This window comes from Rhamphochromis sp. 'chilingali' (genome assembly GCF_963969265.1).
Source record: "Rhamphochromis sp. 'chilingali' genome assembly, chromosome: 1".
NCBI classification, from domain to species: domain Eukaryota; kingdom Metazoa; phylum Chordata; class Actinopteri; order Cichliformes; family Cichlidae; genus Rhamphochromis; species Rhamphochromis sp. 'chilingali'.
The window spans coordinates 10435059-10452622 of record NC_137929.1 but is presented as its reverse complement, the minus strand read 5'-3'; the positions used below and the strand labels follow the sequence as shown (position 1 = coordinate 10452622).

At 41.0% G+C, this 17564-nt stretch overlaps 4 protein-coding genes across 5 annotated transcripts in view; 1 reads left to right on the top strand and 3 right to left on the bottom strand.

Annotated features, from left to right (window-relative positions):
* Positions 1–17564, bottom strand: part of LOC308403394 (NACHT, LRR and PYD domains-containing protein 12-like) — a 1254170-nt gene that overhangs the window by 1186506 nt on the left and 50100 nt on the right. The window lies entirely within an intron of this gene.
* LOC308403425 (NACHT, LRR and PYD domains-containing protein 12-like) overlaps positions 1–17564 on the bottom strand; it is a 646283-nt gene that overhangs the window by 584943 nt on the left and 43776 nt on the right. The gene's annotated exons all lie outside the window — the stretch shown is intronic.
* LOC308403548 (protein NLRC3-like) overlaps positions 1–17564 on the bottom strand; it is a 229665-nt gene that overhangs the window by 188784 nt on the left and 23317 nt on the right. Inside the window, exons 3-4 of the mRNA XM_080893077.1 lie at positions 14602–14887; positions 14335–14521 (exon numbers count right to left, since the gene is read on the bottom strand). The gene's annotated coding sequence lies outside the window, so the exon portion shown is untranslated. The remainder of the gene's footprint in view (positions 1–14334; positions 14522–14601; positions 14888–17564) is intronic.
* Positions 2549–17321, top strand: LOC308399738 (uncharacterized protein; the record flags this gene model as incomplete). Its single annotated transcript, XM_080887171.1, has 4 exons — positions 2549–2977; positions 10320–10416; positions 12368–12706; positions 15518–17321. The coding sequence occupies 4 exons, from the start codon at positions 2549–2551 to the stop codon at positions 15823–15825; spliced, it is 1173 nt and encodes a 390-aa protein (XP_080743297.1). The 3' UTR covers positions 15826–17321.

The following is a 17564-nucleotide window of genomic DNA, read 5'->3' as shown; positions in this document are numbered from 1 at the left end:
GCCTTAGAAGATGCATGACATCTGTATAATCTGTATAATGACATCTGTATAATCCTCAAAATAGTAATAACAACCTGTGTTTTTGTCTGTGCTTGGCGCATGCTCTCAATGCTGAGGTGTCTGAGGATGAGAAACTACTCTGTGCAAAGCAGCTACACATTGATGCAGGGCTCGACCCCAGGCAGCAGGTTTCTTTCACCAATGTCAGCAGTTTTGAAAAACAGCTAAATGTTAAAATCGTTATTTTCCATCATACTGCAGGACGAAAACAGCTACAGTGTTTCAAAACACACGACACACCGCAGCCTCAAACCATATATATGTATTTACACGATGGTCATTATTATGTCATTGAAAGCACAACAGGGTTTTTTGGAGTTAGCTATTTTTGTAATTATTGTTATAGTACATATCAGACTCCACTGTGCCACACATGTAGATTCAGATGCAATGTATGCTTTACACTGTGTCAAAACTACCCGTCACAGACTGTGAAATGTGGAGACTGTAAACGTATCTGTAAGTCGCAGCATTGCTACCATCAGCACAAACTAGTAGAACCGGTACATAATCTAATACCGTGTGATCATATGAAATACTGTGAAACATGTGGTACGGTATACAGGAAGTCAGACAAATCAGAACACAAATGTGCCCCAAGTGCATGTACACTCTGTGGAGAACGCCTGGTAGACACTGGCATGAATCACGAGTGTTTTCTTCAGCCTGCTGAAATGAAACAACCTCATGAAAAATACATAATATAGGATTTTGAGACCTGGTATCATGACGGAAAGCAGGAGGCTGTTTTTGTGTGCACAATGGATATGCATGGGAAAAAATTCTGTTTCAACACATTGAATTGTGTGTCTGCATTCGTTGGGCACTACAGAAGGCCTAAATACCGTGGCTATACATTTATAGCCCATAATTCTTCGGGTTTCGACAGCTATATTCTCCTGGAATACCTCGTTAAACAGGGTATTGCTCCGGGTGTAACAATGAGAGGGAGTCGTGTCGTTCTAATGTATGACAAATCCTATGATCAGAGATGGATGGACTCATTTAGCTCTCTGCCCATGCGTTTGGCCAAAACACCTTCTGCCTTGGGATTCGAGGACCTTGAAAAAGGCTTCTTTCCACACACATTTAACACAAGGGCTGACGAATTCTATGTAGGTCCTTATCCTGCCCCGTCTTTTTACGGGTATGAAAAAATGTCTGAATTTGAAAAGGAGAAATTTATGGCGTGGTACAAGCCTGCCTGCGAGAAACCATTTGATTTACAGGCTGAAATGCGTAAGTACTGCATTAATGATGTCGAGGTGTTGAGAATGGCTTGTAAAATATACCGCGAGACCTTGATGGAGTGCACGCAGATTGATCCATTTTCACACGCCACCCTGGCATCATACTGCATGGGGATTTTCAAAACCTTGTTTCTTCCAAAACACACCCTGGCATTGACTCATCACGGTGTGCATGTTGATCAGAATAAGACATTTTCAGACGTGTCTCTTGAATGGCTTCAATACGAAACAAAACATTGTTATCAAGCATGCTCTCAGAGGCGGCGAACAAAAAGTAGGACCTTATTTTGTGGATGGATTTGATGCTTCCAGCAGAAGTGCATATGAATTCTTTGGGTGTTTCTATCACGGTTGTCTCCGCTGCTACCCGGAGAGTGATGTTAACCCTGCCGCCAAGCTGTCATATGGCGAGTTGTATCATGCAGGTTGTGAGAAGGTGAATGCTCTAAGAATGCATTATGGTCTTAATGTCGTGGTCATGTGGGGGTGTGATTGGTCATCATTAAAGTCGACTGATCAGTCAGTCAAGGACTTTATGCACAAATACAAAAAGCCTGAGCCTCTGGACCCTAGAGACGCGTTGTTTGGGGGGAGGACTAATGCGATGAAACTGTACCACAAGGTTGATGATGGTGGAGATGAAAAGATCAGATACTATGATTTTACAAGTCTTTACCCCACTGTTCAGTGCACGAAACATTATCCAATAGGTCACCCTCAGATCATATCCAATCATTTTGACAGAGTTGAAAATTATTTCGGGTTTGTTAAGTGCACTGTGCTTCCTCCAAGGGGTCTATTTCATCCTGTTCTGCCCTACAAGTGCCACAATAAGCTGATGTTTCCTCTCTGCAGAACGTCTGCTGAAGAGCAGCGCCAGCACAGTGATTGTGTGCATGCTGAACGTGAGAGGCAACTGTCAGGTTTCCTTTGAGCTTGAAAAGGCTATTGAAAAAGGGTATCAGATTGTCTGCATCGCTGAAGTTTGGCACCTCCCTAATAAGACTGACACACTGTTTAAGCCGTATGTCAAAACATTTTTGAAATTCAAGCAGCAGGCATCTGGATACCCGAAAAATGTCAAAACAGCTGAGGAGCAGCAGAAGTTTGTTCAAGACTATTATGAGAGAGAAGGCATCAGACTTGACCCTGCTAAGATTTGTGTAAACAAAGCAATCAGAAGTTGTAATAAACTGCTTCTGAACTCTCTCTGGGGGTGATTCTGCATGTGAACAAATATGCCATCTTGCGAGCTGATTACAGACCCTGCCAGATTCACACAGCTGATGTTCAGTGACCATTATGACGTTCGCCAGTTTTGTTTCATCTCTGATGATGTTGCAGTGGTTCAGTGGTGTCACGCTGATGGTAGAGGGTCGCGGGTGAAGGATGTGAATGTCTTTGTCGGTGCTATGACTACGGCCTATGCGAGGCTCACTCTGTATGACTTGTTAGACAAGCTGCAGGAACGCATTCTTTACTGCGACACAGATTCAGTTATCTTCACCTCTCATCCCGGGCAGTGGGTACCCCCTTTAGGACCATACCTCGGTGAGCTGACTGATGAGCTCAATGATGGCGGGTCTGGAGAGGATGATCACATTACTGAGTTTGTCTCTGGAGGTCCAAAATGCTATGCTTATTACACAAAACAGGGCAAGACTCAGGTTAAGTGTAAAGGTTCAATGATGTTAATTCTAAAGTTGTTACCCACGAATCGTTGAAAGGCTTAGTCAAGGCATTTGTGGCCAACAGGGATGCGCGTTTAGTTGCAGAGTCTGACACCATCAAACGCAATAAGAAGAGGTTTCATCTCAGGAATGAAACAGATGTAAAAAAAGTTCAGGTGGTCTATAACAAGAGAAGGGTGCTGCCTGACTATACAACACTCCCTTATGGATACTGATCAGGATCAAGCCTTTGATGGGAGGCTCCAGCACCCTTTAGTTTAGTTATTAGCGGGCCGAGTAATTGTGGAAAGACTTTCTTTGTCAAAAGCATCATTGAAAAAGCATCCACTATTATTTCAACCAAAATTGGCATATTGTTTACATCTACTCCTGCTGGCAACCTTTATACAATCAACTTCTTCAGATAAGAAAAATCACCTTTGTGAATGGTACACTGGAGTCTCTGAGTGACGATGTCCTTTTACCTCCGGATAAGAACAACTTGCTCATTATCGACGATGTGATGAATACTGCGTCTGACAGCATAGAAGTTCAAAATGTGTCCACACAATACGTTCATCATAGGAACTTGAGCTGCATGTGTTTAGTTCAGAATTTGTTTATGCAACAATTTTGTTGAACACTAATTATTTAACTCTGTTTAACAACCCCAGAGATAAATATCAAATTTCAGTTTTAGGTAGACAGATGTTTCCAGGTAATACAAAATACTTCTTAGAAGCTTTTAATGATGCCACATCCACCCCATACGGGTATCTTCTAATCGATTATAAATCTAAGACGCCTGACTATTTAAGACTCAGAACCAATTTGTTGTCAGATCGTCAAGTTGTTTATATCCCCAAAAAACAGCTAAAGCGGTAAGAAGGATGTCGTATTCACGGATGCAGAGAAACATTGCACTGTTGGAGTTGTTGTATAAATCCCCACCCAGCGTACGGAGGAATATTATTTGTAATGCGAGCATGGATTTTATTAATGCTCTGTGTGAGATATCGCTCAATGTTTTGAAAGGTGTTATCCCGCTGACTGATCAACAGTACAGACAACTAAAAAAGAAAAAAAGTAATCAGGCTGGTTCCAGACAAAAAGGTCAAACGTTTGAAAAAGAGAAGATCCATCAACCAATCTGGAGGATTCTTGCTACCGTTATTAGGGGCTGCCATACCCTTCATCACCAGTCTTATAGCAAACAGGTGAAAATGGAGCACACACAGAAAATGTTTTTGGTCCCGCAGCATCAGTTGGACATGTTAAACCATCAGCAGCAACAACATACAGGCTCCGTCAGACATGTAGAGCAAAACGAGCGAGACAAAGCTATGGTTGAAGTGCTGCAGCTGCAGATTTGGATGTGTATGAGAGGCTAAAAAGTATTCTGCCATTCTTCAGAGATACCGTTCACTTGTGAAACAAGGCATGAGTGAAAAAAATGTGCTAACACTATCTTTGCCTTCTGAAACCGGTCAGGATGCATCTGACCGCCAAAACAATGTTGGTGGCGACAGACAAAAAGACATGTTTGGGATGAGATTTTGTCCTATATGGCAAAAAGGAGCAGAAAAAATGCAGAGCTTATTTTAACAGCGCTCACTCGTGCGTCGGGAGTTTCTTGGAATGATAGGGGTGAGATTATTATTGACAACCAGAGAATCAGAGGTTCGCATCTCTATGATTTGATCCAAAGTGCAACAGCAACACGTAGAGCAACAGATGTTTCATGGCCTGCAGGGTGGTCGACATTTTTAAAAACACTCACCCGCTTAAATGTTCCTCTGTCTGCTTTTCCTAATGCTGAGGTGAGGAGGACTATTAGCCAATATAAAGGCGACACTGGCGACCCGAGTGTTGAAACAAATGGTTTGCACAAGAAGCGGTCACTGAGTGATCAAAGCTTATTTACCACACATAAAAAATCAAGGCAGAGTAGAAGCGGGTGGATCGATTTTTAATGAATTTTAAAATTATGTTTGTTTTTCTTATTCTTGAAAAAAAGATCATTTAACCTCGCATTTGTTTCCCTTTTTATATACTACTACTTATGTGTTTTTTCTTATTTATGTCTATATTGTTTTGTTAAACAGATGACAGTTTTCCCCTTTTTACTACTTTTTGAACTCTATGCTGATGTTTAAAGATTTTATTATTACTAAATAATGTTTTTAACAATTAGGTGAAAATAAATATCAGATGAAACGATATTCTCTTCTGTTATCTTTTATTATTTGTTACTTGAATCAGTATCTGCACTGCACACAATCAAAGTTATTTTCAAAACATGCAGAAACAGGTCTTATTTTGTTAACAAAATGACAAACCATTGCATCGTTACAAACAAGGTTATCACTGTACATATTAATTAGTCTTGAATAAGACGCTCCTGGACATGATATAGAAAAAGCACACAGTGTTGTCCGCAGGTTACCGAAAAGTCATTCTGAACCTGTCTCCCAGAATACAATATCCGAGCGGTGTTTTATAAAAGAAAAAGTTTTATCTCGGGTGAAAACGTATCAGGTGAGTTATCGAAGCTGTCAAAAAAGTGCCCTTGCTTGTCTTTGTGATATAGAACGCCAACCAGTGCTTCCCAGGTAAGTCTGATGGATCTGTATTCACAATGCCCATGCATGGATATCTGATGGGCTTTGTTGGCAGCTGGTCACATGCTAAGACGCCTAGAAGATGTGCCCTGTTACTAATCCTTTTAACAATGCTGGTTAGTTCTATTGTATTCATTTTGAATCTTTAGTAGTCGTCCAGCAGCACTTGTCTCATATTAGATATTTGGATGACTGAATCAAATACAGAGTAACACACCAGGTTCATTGTTCGGGGTAGCGGATTTCTGAAACGGGTTTCCAGCCTCACGCTCCCTGTTTGAACTAACGATACATTCCCTGAATGTCCTTCATCAGCTTCCAGATTGAAACAGAATAATGTGCAGCCAAAGTCCTCACGTGTTATGGCCAATGGTCTATCCTTTAAATGTCTTCCAGTGGTTTGTATCAGCTGATAAAATTCTCTGGTGTAGTGTTTTCTCTGAAAATTTGGCTGGAATTGTTTGGCCGGATACGACTGTCCATCAGCATATAAACACATGAATTCTATATCACAGTTTTAAAATTAAATGGATTACGTGTAAAAGAACCAGGATAAGCTTCGTTATCCACGAAGGCGATGATGACAAATTTAGGCAACCTGCCCATAAATAAGTTGTCATTAGTTGATATTCTTGCCCCAGCAGGTGTGGAGAAGGTCTTTAAAGAAACTCTGTCTACAGCATATTTTGCATTTGCATGATGCAGCGCCTTGCCGTGTGCCAGCCTGACACTTGGTGAGACACTGATTCTTTTCACAAATAAGCTGGCAGAGACGATTTTAACTTAATACACGGTGTTAGCTCCAGTCCATCCATTCGCTTCCGCTTATCCTTTTCAGGGTCGTGGGGAGCGCTGGAGCCTATCCCAGCTGTCATAGGGCAAAAGGCGGGGTATGCCCCGGACAGGTCGCCAGTCTGTCGCAGGGCCAACACACAGGGACAGACAACCATTCACTCGCACATTCACACCTAGTGGCAATTTGGATTATCCAATTAACCTATCCCCACAAGCTGCATGTCTTTTGATGGTGGGAAGAAGCCGGAGTACCCGGAGAGAACCCACGCAAACTCCACACAGAAAGACCCCGGCCTGATGGTGGAATTGAACTCAGGACCTTCTTGCTGTGCAGCAACAGTGCTAACCACCGTGCCATTAGCTCCAGTCATGAGAGCAAATTCGTCTTTAGAGCGCACAAATTTCAGCGACAGATCGATTCCATTAAGTAATAATTTTTCTTGAAAAAACAGGTCTGCGTGTACTGGAGCAATCAATTCAACAATACTGCTATTCGCTGTATAAGTACCTCTGGTCACCAGACCCTGGCTCTCCCCTTCTATACATGTATCATTCATGTGCGAGGCTGTGTCTGTACAGAATAAAGCGCTGCTGAACTGTGTGTCTAAAGTCTCCTTATTATAATTGATAAGACATTCTATTATGCCTCTGTATGGATACGTGTTGGATGATTGGCTCATCAAGCGATCCCCCAAATTTACATCTACCTGACTAAATAAGGTGCAACCTGGATAATTAACAAGTCCCACGTTTGCATCCCTGCCTAAGTTTGTGCCGTCAGCATCTGTGATTCTTACTCGTGTGTAGATATAGGAATCGTTTAGATCCAGGTAATCCTCTCCGGACGATGAGATTTAAACTCGATTGGACCTCCGTCTGTGATTGCAGAAACTGGTGGAATTTCAATAAAGGTCGTTTTCTCTATGGACGTTTGTGTGTATGGGACAGTAAAAAGATCGAGCTCTGTTTTTAGACATTCTCTGATTGGTTGTGTAACAGAGCCATTTAGAAGATGTCACATGCTGTAGTTTTTGAACGACTGGTTCTGGGTCTTTTCACTCCGCGTGGTTGTCTCCGTTTGGTGGCTTTCCTGGCAGGTTTTGTCATTTTACGCTTTGTAGGCGGCGGTGTATCACGCATGCGTGCAGTGGGAGGGGTCTTAGAAGGTTTGGGTGTATACACATACAAGCCGTTGCCATCCTGCTTAGTAGATGTTGGCTTGGTTATGTTGGATATCACATCAGACACTATGCCTGATGCTGCTGTTTTTAGGTGGGGTTTGACTATGCTGACTCCTTTTTTAAACAACGGTACAGCAATTCTAAACAGGCTGCGGAACAAACCTCCCAGACCTGCGCCACATTGCGTGCTGGTCCCAATATAACCATTCAATTCGCCACCAGCCTGATTTAAATAACATCTTACATATTTTGCTTCATCTGTGTTGTAGACAGACATCCTTATTTTTTAAAAATGGTGTCTTATGGGTCGGAAGTGGAGCTTGACAAACACCTTCCCGTATAAAAAGGGTATGTGTTGATTTTGGTCGTCTTTCAAATCAATTTCTATGTCATGGATTAAGGATTTCGAAACCGGTGTGTAGTGTGGGCTGTCAAATTGAAGAATGGCTCCCCGACGGTCATCGTCTGTTATATTTATTGCTCTTAATAGCCGCGCATGGGCGTCACCCACAAGCTGGTAATCAACGATATCTGCATAAATAAAAATGTTCTATTTTCCGCCGTATACGTCTGCAGGATGTGGTGCGTATGTGTTTTTATAATGAAGTACAAACGGGTCTTCTGATTTGAATCCTAAGATTTCTGCCAGTCTCCCTCTAAATGTGAGAACTGTGCCCCTAGGGCCCATAACACTAACATAGTTACTAACTTCACTGTATTGTGTTTTAATGTCGGTGTTATGTTTTAATGTTTTATTATCTGCGCCACAGATGCATAATGCCCCACAGACAGCTCAATCACGGTTATGGACAATGCTCCATCTTTGACTGGATCATAAATTTCCACTCGCGAATCTGATTGTGGAAAAGACAACCATAGTCTTGGGTATTGAAATTCTATAACACCGACCTCATACGGTTCATTTAAAACAATAGGTTTTGCTAGCTTTGTTCTAAAATTAGATTTCTTATTGCCTGGATAAACATGTGCTGAAGCATTCGAGAAGAGGCTCACATAAAAGCCTGCGTTGTTGTTGTTCGTTTTATCCATTCCTTCCCTCCTTCCTCAGTCTTTGTCTAGTGCAGAATGAAAGTATGCAGAGCTGCGGCGTCTCTGTTAATCACACTTCAACGATGTCTTTTTCAGGGATCCATGAATTCAAATGAGAAGGCCAACCGAGCCATTTGACCAGTGCTAACTTTTTTCGGTCCTCTTTTTTTCTGCCAAGTATTTTCTCTATTTTAAACCTTTTGTTTTTGTCAATAGTCACCTGCTGTATCTCAGGTTCGTAAATTACACCTTTCACTGCAGCTCCTGTGAGATCCTCCAGTTTGTATACGGGAGGGTCTCTTCCTAAACGCTCCTTTATGGTAAAGTACTCGTCTGTGTAGGTCTGATGGTAACCCTTTCAGAATATGCCTCGTAGTTTAGATATTCTCTCTGTATCGCCCACATTAAATTTAAAAGTCACCGGTTTTTGGGGTTTCATTTTGTACAGGGTGTTAAAGACTGCTTTCTCATTATCTTTGCACACCTCGGTGGGGTCATTTTGATAGAGCTGTGATAAGACAGGTCATAGGACTGTACAAGATCTTGGATCACATTAACATATCTTGGCGAGTTAACTGATGTTAAGTATTTCCACATTTTCCCCTTTAAGGTGCGGTTAAAACGCTCTACCACACATGATTTCATTTCACTAAAGGTTGAAAAATGTGTGATGTTATGCTGCTCCATTAGTTTTTTAAAATGTTTATTATAAAATTCCTTCCCTAAATCTGTTTGGAGTTTTTCAGGCACACGGCCCTTTCTCAGAATATCACCAAAAGCCTCAGCAACAGCCTGTCCTGTCTTGGTTTCAAGGCACCTAACCCATGCATACTTAGAAAACACATCTATGCATGTCAATAAGTACCTAACATTATCATTATCCGCAGAATATTCACGCATGTCCACCAAATCAGCTTGAAACTGTTTGTCAATCCCGTTAACCAAAACTCTATTTCTGTATCCTTGCATTTCTGTGTCCTCTATCCTTGCAGGTTTATGAAGAGTATATGTGTCATCTCCTTTTAAAAACGCTCCACGTCAGGTAATGACGGCTTTAAGCCTGTTGCCTCACTGACAGCGATACGGAGCTTCTTTACACTTCCTAAACCCCCTGGGTGTGCAGGGTTGTGATATATTTTTCTCAGCGTGTTTTCCATAATCACTTTGACCAAACACAAACACAAATGACCAGAAAAAAGTGTTAGCATACGTTTTTATTTAATTTTCTGTGTACAGTAAGGTTTTTATAACATGTACATTAAATCTTGTGTCTCCCAGACCAGTAGTTTCCAATCATGTGGAGCAGCGCTGATTTAACTCCGCGGGTGTGATGATTGGTATTTAGCAGGTATCCGACATTCTCATCAGTGGTGCAAACAATGTGCGGCACTGATCTCAGTTCACACAGAAGACGCTCTGCAGTGCTGATGATTTGTGCTTCAGCCTCACTGACACTGTATGAGCAAACAAACAGACGGATGGCCGGGATGAATCGGGGCGTCCGGAGCTTTTCCATCACCTCATCATAGTAGGTCTCGAAGAAAAACACAGGCAGCTCAAACAGGCAACTGTGTTGTAACTGGCTGGGGTGACCGGATTGGCATCCATAACATATCTCCTGCACGTACTCATTCAGTGCCGTCGACAGCAGGTGGAAGGTTGCGAGTTTAATGTTGATTTCCGTTTCCTCAGACTGGTGTGATCCTGCAGAGTCCTGTGAGCATCCTGGAGAGGGGGGCGGAGTCGGTGGGGTCTGGATTAGCAGTGCTGGAGGGGGAGGCTCTGAGCGGTCCACACATTGCATTTTTTAAAAATATCGAGTATAATGCCAACGTCTCTCACACAGAGACAACCTACCATTTTTTTTTTTCTTTTTTCAGTCCTCAGGGTTTTTGATGAATTTTGGCCTGAACATGGCAGAAGGTAAACCAATCTTCGGGCCATGTGCGAGCTGATCATATACAAGACGCTTCCTAATATTCTCATAAGAAGAGTTGACCTTGTCTCTCTTGATAGTCTTATCGACCTCATTAAACACCCGCTGCAGTGCTCTCCAGTCTGACCACTGAATAAAAAACAAACCCTTAAACCATGATAAACGTTCTTCAAGGGTGAGGGGGTATGGGTTCAACCTCCAGCTTTCAAGGCCCCAGAGTGAAACCTCTGTAACGTTGAGGTTTCACCCGGTGCAATTGTGGCTCTTGTAACCATAAATGGTAAGCTGCTCTTTTGTCACACACTACATACACAATAGATGTGTTTTAGTGCAAATTGTACATTGCTACATTGTTTTGAATTACCCTCGGCCCGCAGTATATGTGGGCACCTGTCAAAGGTCATTTGGATTTACCAGACCGCTTTGAAAACAACATGAAACAAATGAATGTCTTTGTTGAGCCATGACTGGATTTATCCTAATCCTTCCTAAAGGCCGTTATAACCTTGCACTGCCAGTGTTCAGCTGCACCAGCTGTGGCCTAATGTGGTCCCCCTCAGTTAAAGACTTCCAGGGTGGTGGATATTGGCCTGGCACCTTAAATTTCTGCACCCTGTTTTCAATGGATGTCTTTCAGTCTTTCTATGACATTAAGGTCATAAGTAGTTTACTGACAATTATTTAACATTTGAAATTAAAAGATCCGTCAGTCCATTCACATATATACTGTTCAGAGAAGGAATGTAGTTTAGAGCAAAGTGTAGTAGTGTGAAGTGGCTAAACACACTCACCAATTGTTCTAAAATAAACAATTTATCAAAACATTAACAGTCTTTCACACATACATACGGTTTATACACTATTTTAAAAAGAAGGGGTTGAAGACCTGATTGATTACAAAAAGTATATTAAAATGTTCTGGGTAACCACAGAAATCTTAGTCAGTTATGTCTGAGAGAGAATGTTTATGACAGAAGTAATGCCAAAATCTCAACAAGCCAAAGTTACATACATGCTAAAGAGAAAGATCAAACAGTGCTGAAATTAGGAAGTGGGCAATATAGGGCTTCCCCAGTGAAATAACTGGTCTGAAATAATTGAGGCACAAATTAATAAATAACATACTAGTAATCCACAGAAGGGGAGGCCTCTGGGAAAATGTAGAAAATCAATGGGAATTTCTACAGTAGCACGAGTTACCAGTCAATACCAGTCCTGGTATTGGTTATGTTGAAGTGATGGGTTTTATAATTCATTTTTGGTCCACTGAAGGGATTGTTTTGTAACCCCAATATTGATATTTTGTAAATAAAAAATATGACCTCAATTAAACCTTTAAATTCCCTGCACTTGTCATAGATATCTACATGATGTCCAAAAAATATACATCAAGTCCAAGGTTCTAATGTTGAACGCCATATTGATGTCCAGCTTAAATCATGGTTGGACCTTCAAATTGTTGGAAAAGTTCAAATGCAGTACAGACCTCCAGAATTGGTCATGGACCAACAGAACCAATATAGACACGATCTGTACATCTATCTGACTTTCTTTGTTTAGTTGGTAGCTAACTGAATTGTCTTACTTTTTTTTTATAGATGAAAGAAAATGTAACTGAAACATACAGTATGAAACAATGACTGTCAGGTTTATATTTATAGTCTACGTCACATTTAAGTGGTACCCATATGTCAATTTGTTTGAGCCTAAAACACAGACTACTCCATGACCCGAATGATTGTTTAATCCTTCCCATCAATACCTCTCAGTTCCACATCTCTAACTCATGTTATTCTCCATGCAGCTCTAACAGCAGTGGTCCAAACACAGCAGACTGTGCTGGCAGCAGTGGGAGAAGATGCTGAATTCAGCTGTCAGCTCTTGGACACTGAAGACGTCCTTCAGGTCACATGGCAGAAAATCTCACGTGATGTGGAGACAAATGTTGCCACCTACAGCAAGTACTATGGTCAGAGAGTGAATGATGGCTTTAACGATAAAGTCAAGTTTAAATACACTGGACTACAGAACTGCTCCATAGTCATCAGGAATGTGACGGAGCAGGATGAAGGATGCTATCACTGTCTGTTTAACACTTATCCTGAAGGCTCCTTCACTGGTAGAACCTGTTTCCAAGTCTATGGTAAGAACTTTTGCATTAATGTGTTTAAATGTGCTAGAAACTGATTTCCTTTCAACAACATATTCCTTGCAATATCTCCTGATCCTTCACAGAGCTGCATGAACCTGTTGTTGATGTCAGAGAGTCAAACTCTGCTGAAGAGTGGGTTGTTTCCTGTTCAGCCACTGGTCGACCTGCTCCCACTGTAACACTCTCACAACAACACCTCAGCTTCTCACAGTACAACACTGTCAGTGTGTCCAACACCAACGCTACATTCACTGTCACCACTACAGCTGTGCTCTAAGGTTCACGTAAACACAGCACACAGGTGGGATGTGCAGCACGAGTGCTCTCTGCTCCTCACAGAGAGGTGATGGAGACGATTCCTGAGGTCCAAAAAACATCTGTTGGTGGTGAGAAACTCTTTCTGTATACCACAGACTAGACTAGAGACGGATGATACTTGGGTAAATTTGACTGGGATCTAATAACAATGACTTCAGTACTTCATGAGTGATGTATTATTGTTGGTCAGCGTCACGTTTTTCTGTTTTTTTCACAGATTTTCCCTCAATCACTGTAATAGCTGCAGCAGTGTTGGGGTTTGTCTTTTTCTGTTGCTCCACTATGCTGCTTGAAGAAAAGTTACCTTTTCACTTTCTAGTATGTCGTTTTGTAATGTGTCTTATCTTATTAACATGATAGTGATTTATTGATTCTAACCCTAAATCTATCTAGTAATGTCTGCACATATTTTCAGTACTGATTTTAAAGTGTTTTAATCCTTCTGTCACTCAGGGAACCCAATAAGGATTCAAATACTTCAAAAGTCAACCAATGACATTGATGTGTAAGACTATTTAATAATTATTTATTTTTTATATTTCATTTATTCATTCATTCTTTGCACTGTGATTTAACCCATCTTTGTGTAAAGCAGGGGTGTCAAACTCCAGGCCTTGAGAGCCAGCGTCCTGAAGCTTTTAAATGTATCTCTGCTGCAACACACCTGAATAAAATTATTAGGTCATTAGCATGACTCTACCCTACTCAAGTAAATTTAAATAAATGTAAGTACATACCACCAGGTAGCTCCACTCGTACCCAGTGTAACGGGAAGTGAGAGGGTTAGGTTTTGGCGCTTTGAATGTTCAGTTGTGTGATGCAGCGATTAACGTTTGAGTAAAATATTGGGCTCCCTCGTGTCTTCCCTACATTCCTCCACAATGTACGTTTTTGCAAAAATGTACTTCTAGAAGTACTTTTATTGCACGATGTTCATTCACTCATGAGCTGCTGCAACATGAATCAAATGGCTGAACTGCCACCTTGGCGTGCAGTCAAGTTCTACAGTCTGCTAATGATCTAATAATAAGTATTAATATTCCTCACTCACCTTACTAAATGTTTGTGAACACAGCCAGAAACATTTGCATCACAAACACAGACTAGTGTTTATTAGCAGAAGCTTTTGGGTGGTTGCTCTCAAACCTGTGTACAAGTTTAAGCATTAATGGTCCCTTCACTGATTTCCAGGTATCCAATGTCAGGGCTAACAGATGGATTCAGACGCAGGCAGCGTTCTGGCAAGCAAAGGGTTGACAATTTATTAACACAGAAGGGAAACCACAGTGATGTGTATATACAGTGAATGGGGCAGGGCTTCAGGGCTCCAGGGGAAGGAATCCACACTCGCTCTCCACTCGGCCCAAACTCCGCCACTCCTCTTCTTACACACACTTGCTTCTCCACAGCCACTCTCGCTCCAATTTCCACTTATGTTGACACACACAGGGATCACAGGTCAGGGTCCGCCACCAGTTCCGGGGAGATCTAAACACAAAGAGTCCAATTAGATAAATACGCCACACAACACTGAGAGAGTTTGTCTTAGGAGAGCTGAGAGCACGAACATGGGAGGTTCAACATTCCAGTGCCGAATACTCCGTGCCGCAGCGTTAAATAGGCAAGGGGGACGCCGCCTGATCAGCAACAGGTGTAGAAATCACCGCAGATACGTGGGCCAAGGGTGAGAGCCCACAATGAGCTCCACCCAGGGAAGCAGGAGAGAAAACAAAACAAACCTGTGGCCAACATGAGCGAGCCGGAGAGGCACAGGGACCATGACAGCCAATACCAAGTGCACAAGTTCACCCCAGATGGTTCCTCTTCTCTGTAACTTGGAGGATGTGGAGTAGGCTGTATTTTAATCAAAGACATATCAATCAATCAATAACCATGTCTAAAAACAACACAGGTTGACCAAAGTGCTGTACACAGTAAAAGAAAAAGTAAAAAGTAGAAACAAATACACACAATGAACAAAACAAAAAATAATCCCAAATTTCGTTTTTTTTTCTGAAGGGGTCAAACACTTTTATGCAAGAATGACAGCGAGGTGAAAAACCTTCACCCGCAAGAAAACTCGAGCTGTGACTCATAGTACGAACACACACCTCACAGTAACACACTTTAATTGTTTAATGTGAACTTTTTGCCAAGCTAGCTAATCCTGACCAACACACCAGACACAGAAGATAAAGGAACGATGTTTTACTGTTAGAGACAGAAAGGTTAAAACATTTTGGCAGAGGGCTAAAAGGGGCTAAAATTACCCAAAACGAAATTCCATTTGACCAAAAACACTTAATTTTTAAAAAAATAAGTATATAGTTATGAATAATGAACAAATAATTAACAAACTGGGGTTTATAAATCGTGTAACACATCCTTATGGTAAGAAATTTTACCTTAATGCGTTACATGTGTTAGAAGTCAATGTATCTTTAACAATATACTCCTTATTTTATATCTCCTGATCCTTCACAGAGCTGCATGAACCTGTTGTTGATGTCAGAGAGTCAAACTCTGCTGAAGAGTGGGTTGTTTCCTGTTCAGCCACTGGTCGACCTGCTCCCACTGTAACACTCTCACAACAACACCTCAGCTTCTCACAGTACAACACTGTCAGTGTGTCCAACACCAACGCTACATTCACTGTCACCACTACAGCTGTGCTCTCAGGTTCACGTAAACACAGCACACAGGTGGGATGTGCAGCACGAGTGCTCTCTGCTCCTCACAGAGAGGTGATGGAGACGATTCCTGAGGTCCAGCAGACGTCAGATTATCAGTGATGGTGAGAAACTGAGATGCAATAACAATGCATTGTGGTAGTATGCATTTTCTCTTTGATCAATAATTGATGTATTCATTTTGATCAGTGTCACATTTTTCCTGCTTTTTCAAGTTTCCTCCTGGATCATTGTATTAGCTGCAGTATTGGTGATGATGGTCTTTGTCAGTGTTGCTGCTCTGCAGTAGGCTACTCTTTAAAGAAAAAGACCAGATAACTTTCATTTTTGATTTCTTGTCATTTTTTTCTACACCAAAATCTATCCAATAATATCTGCATAACATTTTCTACTTGTGATTTAGTTATTAATTCTTTGCTTCATGATTCAATCGGTCTTTGTCTAGTATTAAATTTTATGTTTCCCATTTAATCCCACTGGCTTTAAAGTGTTTCACCAGATTTTTACGAAGTATTTCCAGTCTTTTGTTGTCTCTGTCCCAAATGTTCTGAAATGTGTTGCATGTATTAAAAGAAGTTGGACTTTACCAAAAAATGTACTATGTACTTATAAACTTACATTTATGAAAGCTGAACAAACATTGATATACTTGACTTTTGTAACAGTGAAAAGGCGATCTGTTTTTATTGATAAATATATATGTTTGCATTACTGTTATTTAGATTGCCATGTTAGAACGTAGCAAACAACATTGTTTGTTCCTCTATGGTTTCTTTATTTTTACAAATCTAAATGTTTTTTGTCAAAAGATTAATAATTTCATATTGAGGTCAGACGGTCAGCAGTTTTGATGTTTTTGCAGAGATTTTATTTTTTGCAAAATAGCACAAGTAAACATTAAAAGTAGTTCCTAAATCAAGGCATTTATTATTAAGGCGGCCATTATTATGGCCCTGTGTGGAAAAAGTGATTGCCCCCTAAACCTAATAACTGGTTGGGCCACCCTGAGTAGAAACATCTGCAATAAAGCGTTTGGGATAACTGGCAATGAGTCCTTTACGAGGTGGTGGAAGAATTTCTGCCCACTCATCTTTGCAAAATTGTTGTAATTCAGCCACACTGGAGGGTTTTTGAGTATGAACCACCTTTCCAAGGTCACAGCACCTCAATCAGATTCACGTATGAACTTTGGCTAAGCCATTCCAAAGTCTTTCTTTTGTTTTACTTAAGCTGCTTAGAGGTGGACTTGTTGGTGTGCTTTGGATCAAGTGCACTTCAGCTTGTGGTCGTGAACAGATGGCCAGACATTCTCCTTCAGGATCCCAGAAACTGGATTCTGTTCATCTTGACGTTGCATCTCCAGACTGAGAGATCTCAATTACTTTGTTTCTTATTTGCTTCTGAATTTCCTTGGATTGCGCCATGATGTGTAGTTTTTGAGGATCTTTTGGTCTACTCTACTTTGTCAGACAGGTCCTGTTTAAGTGATTGATTCAGCACAGGTTTGGCAGTAATCGGGCCTGGCTATGACTATGGAAAAATTGTATATTTTCTATTGATAAATGCAAATATTTTATGTCTGTTATGTGCATTGCCGTGTGGAGAATATAGGGAAAAAAATTGTGTGGTTTACATTGTTTCTTCCTCTTAGATTTCTTGATTTTTTTTAAAAATTGCAATAACTTTATGTTAATTTCAGTGCACTTTCACATTTCTTTAAATTCAAACTACAGTCCTGTGAATAACTAGAAACACTTCTAGCAGCACAAATGTGAGGTAATTGTTTTCTGCTTGACTTTATCAGTCTCTCATATTGTTGTGGAGGAATGTTGGCCCACTCT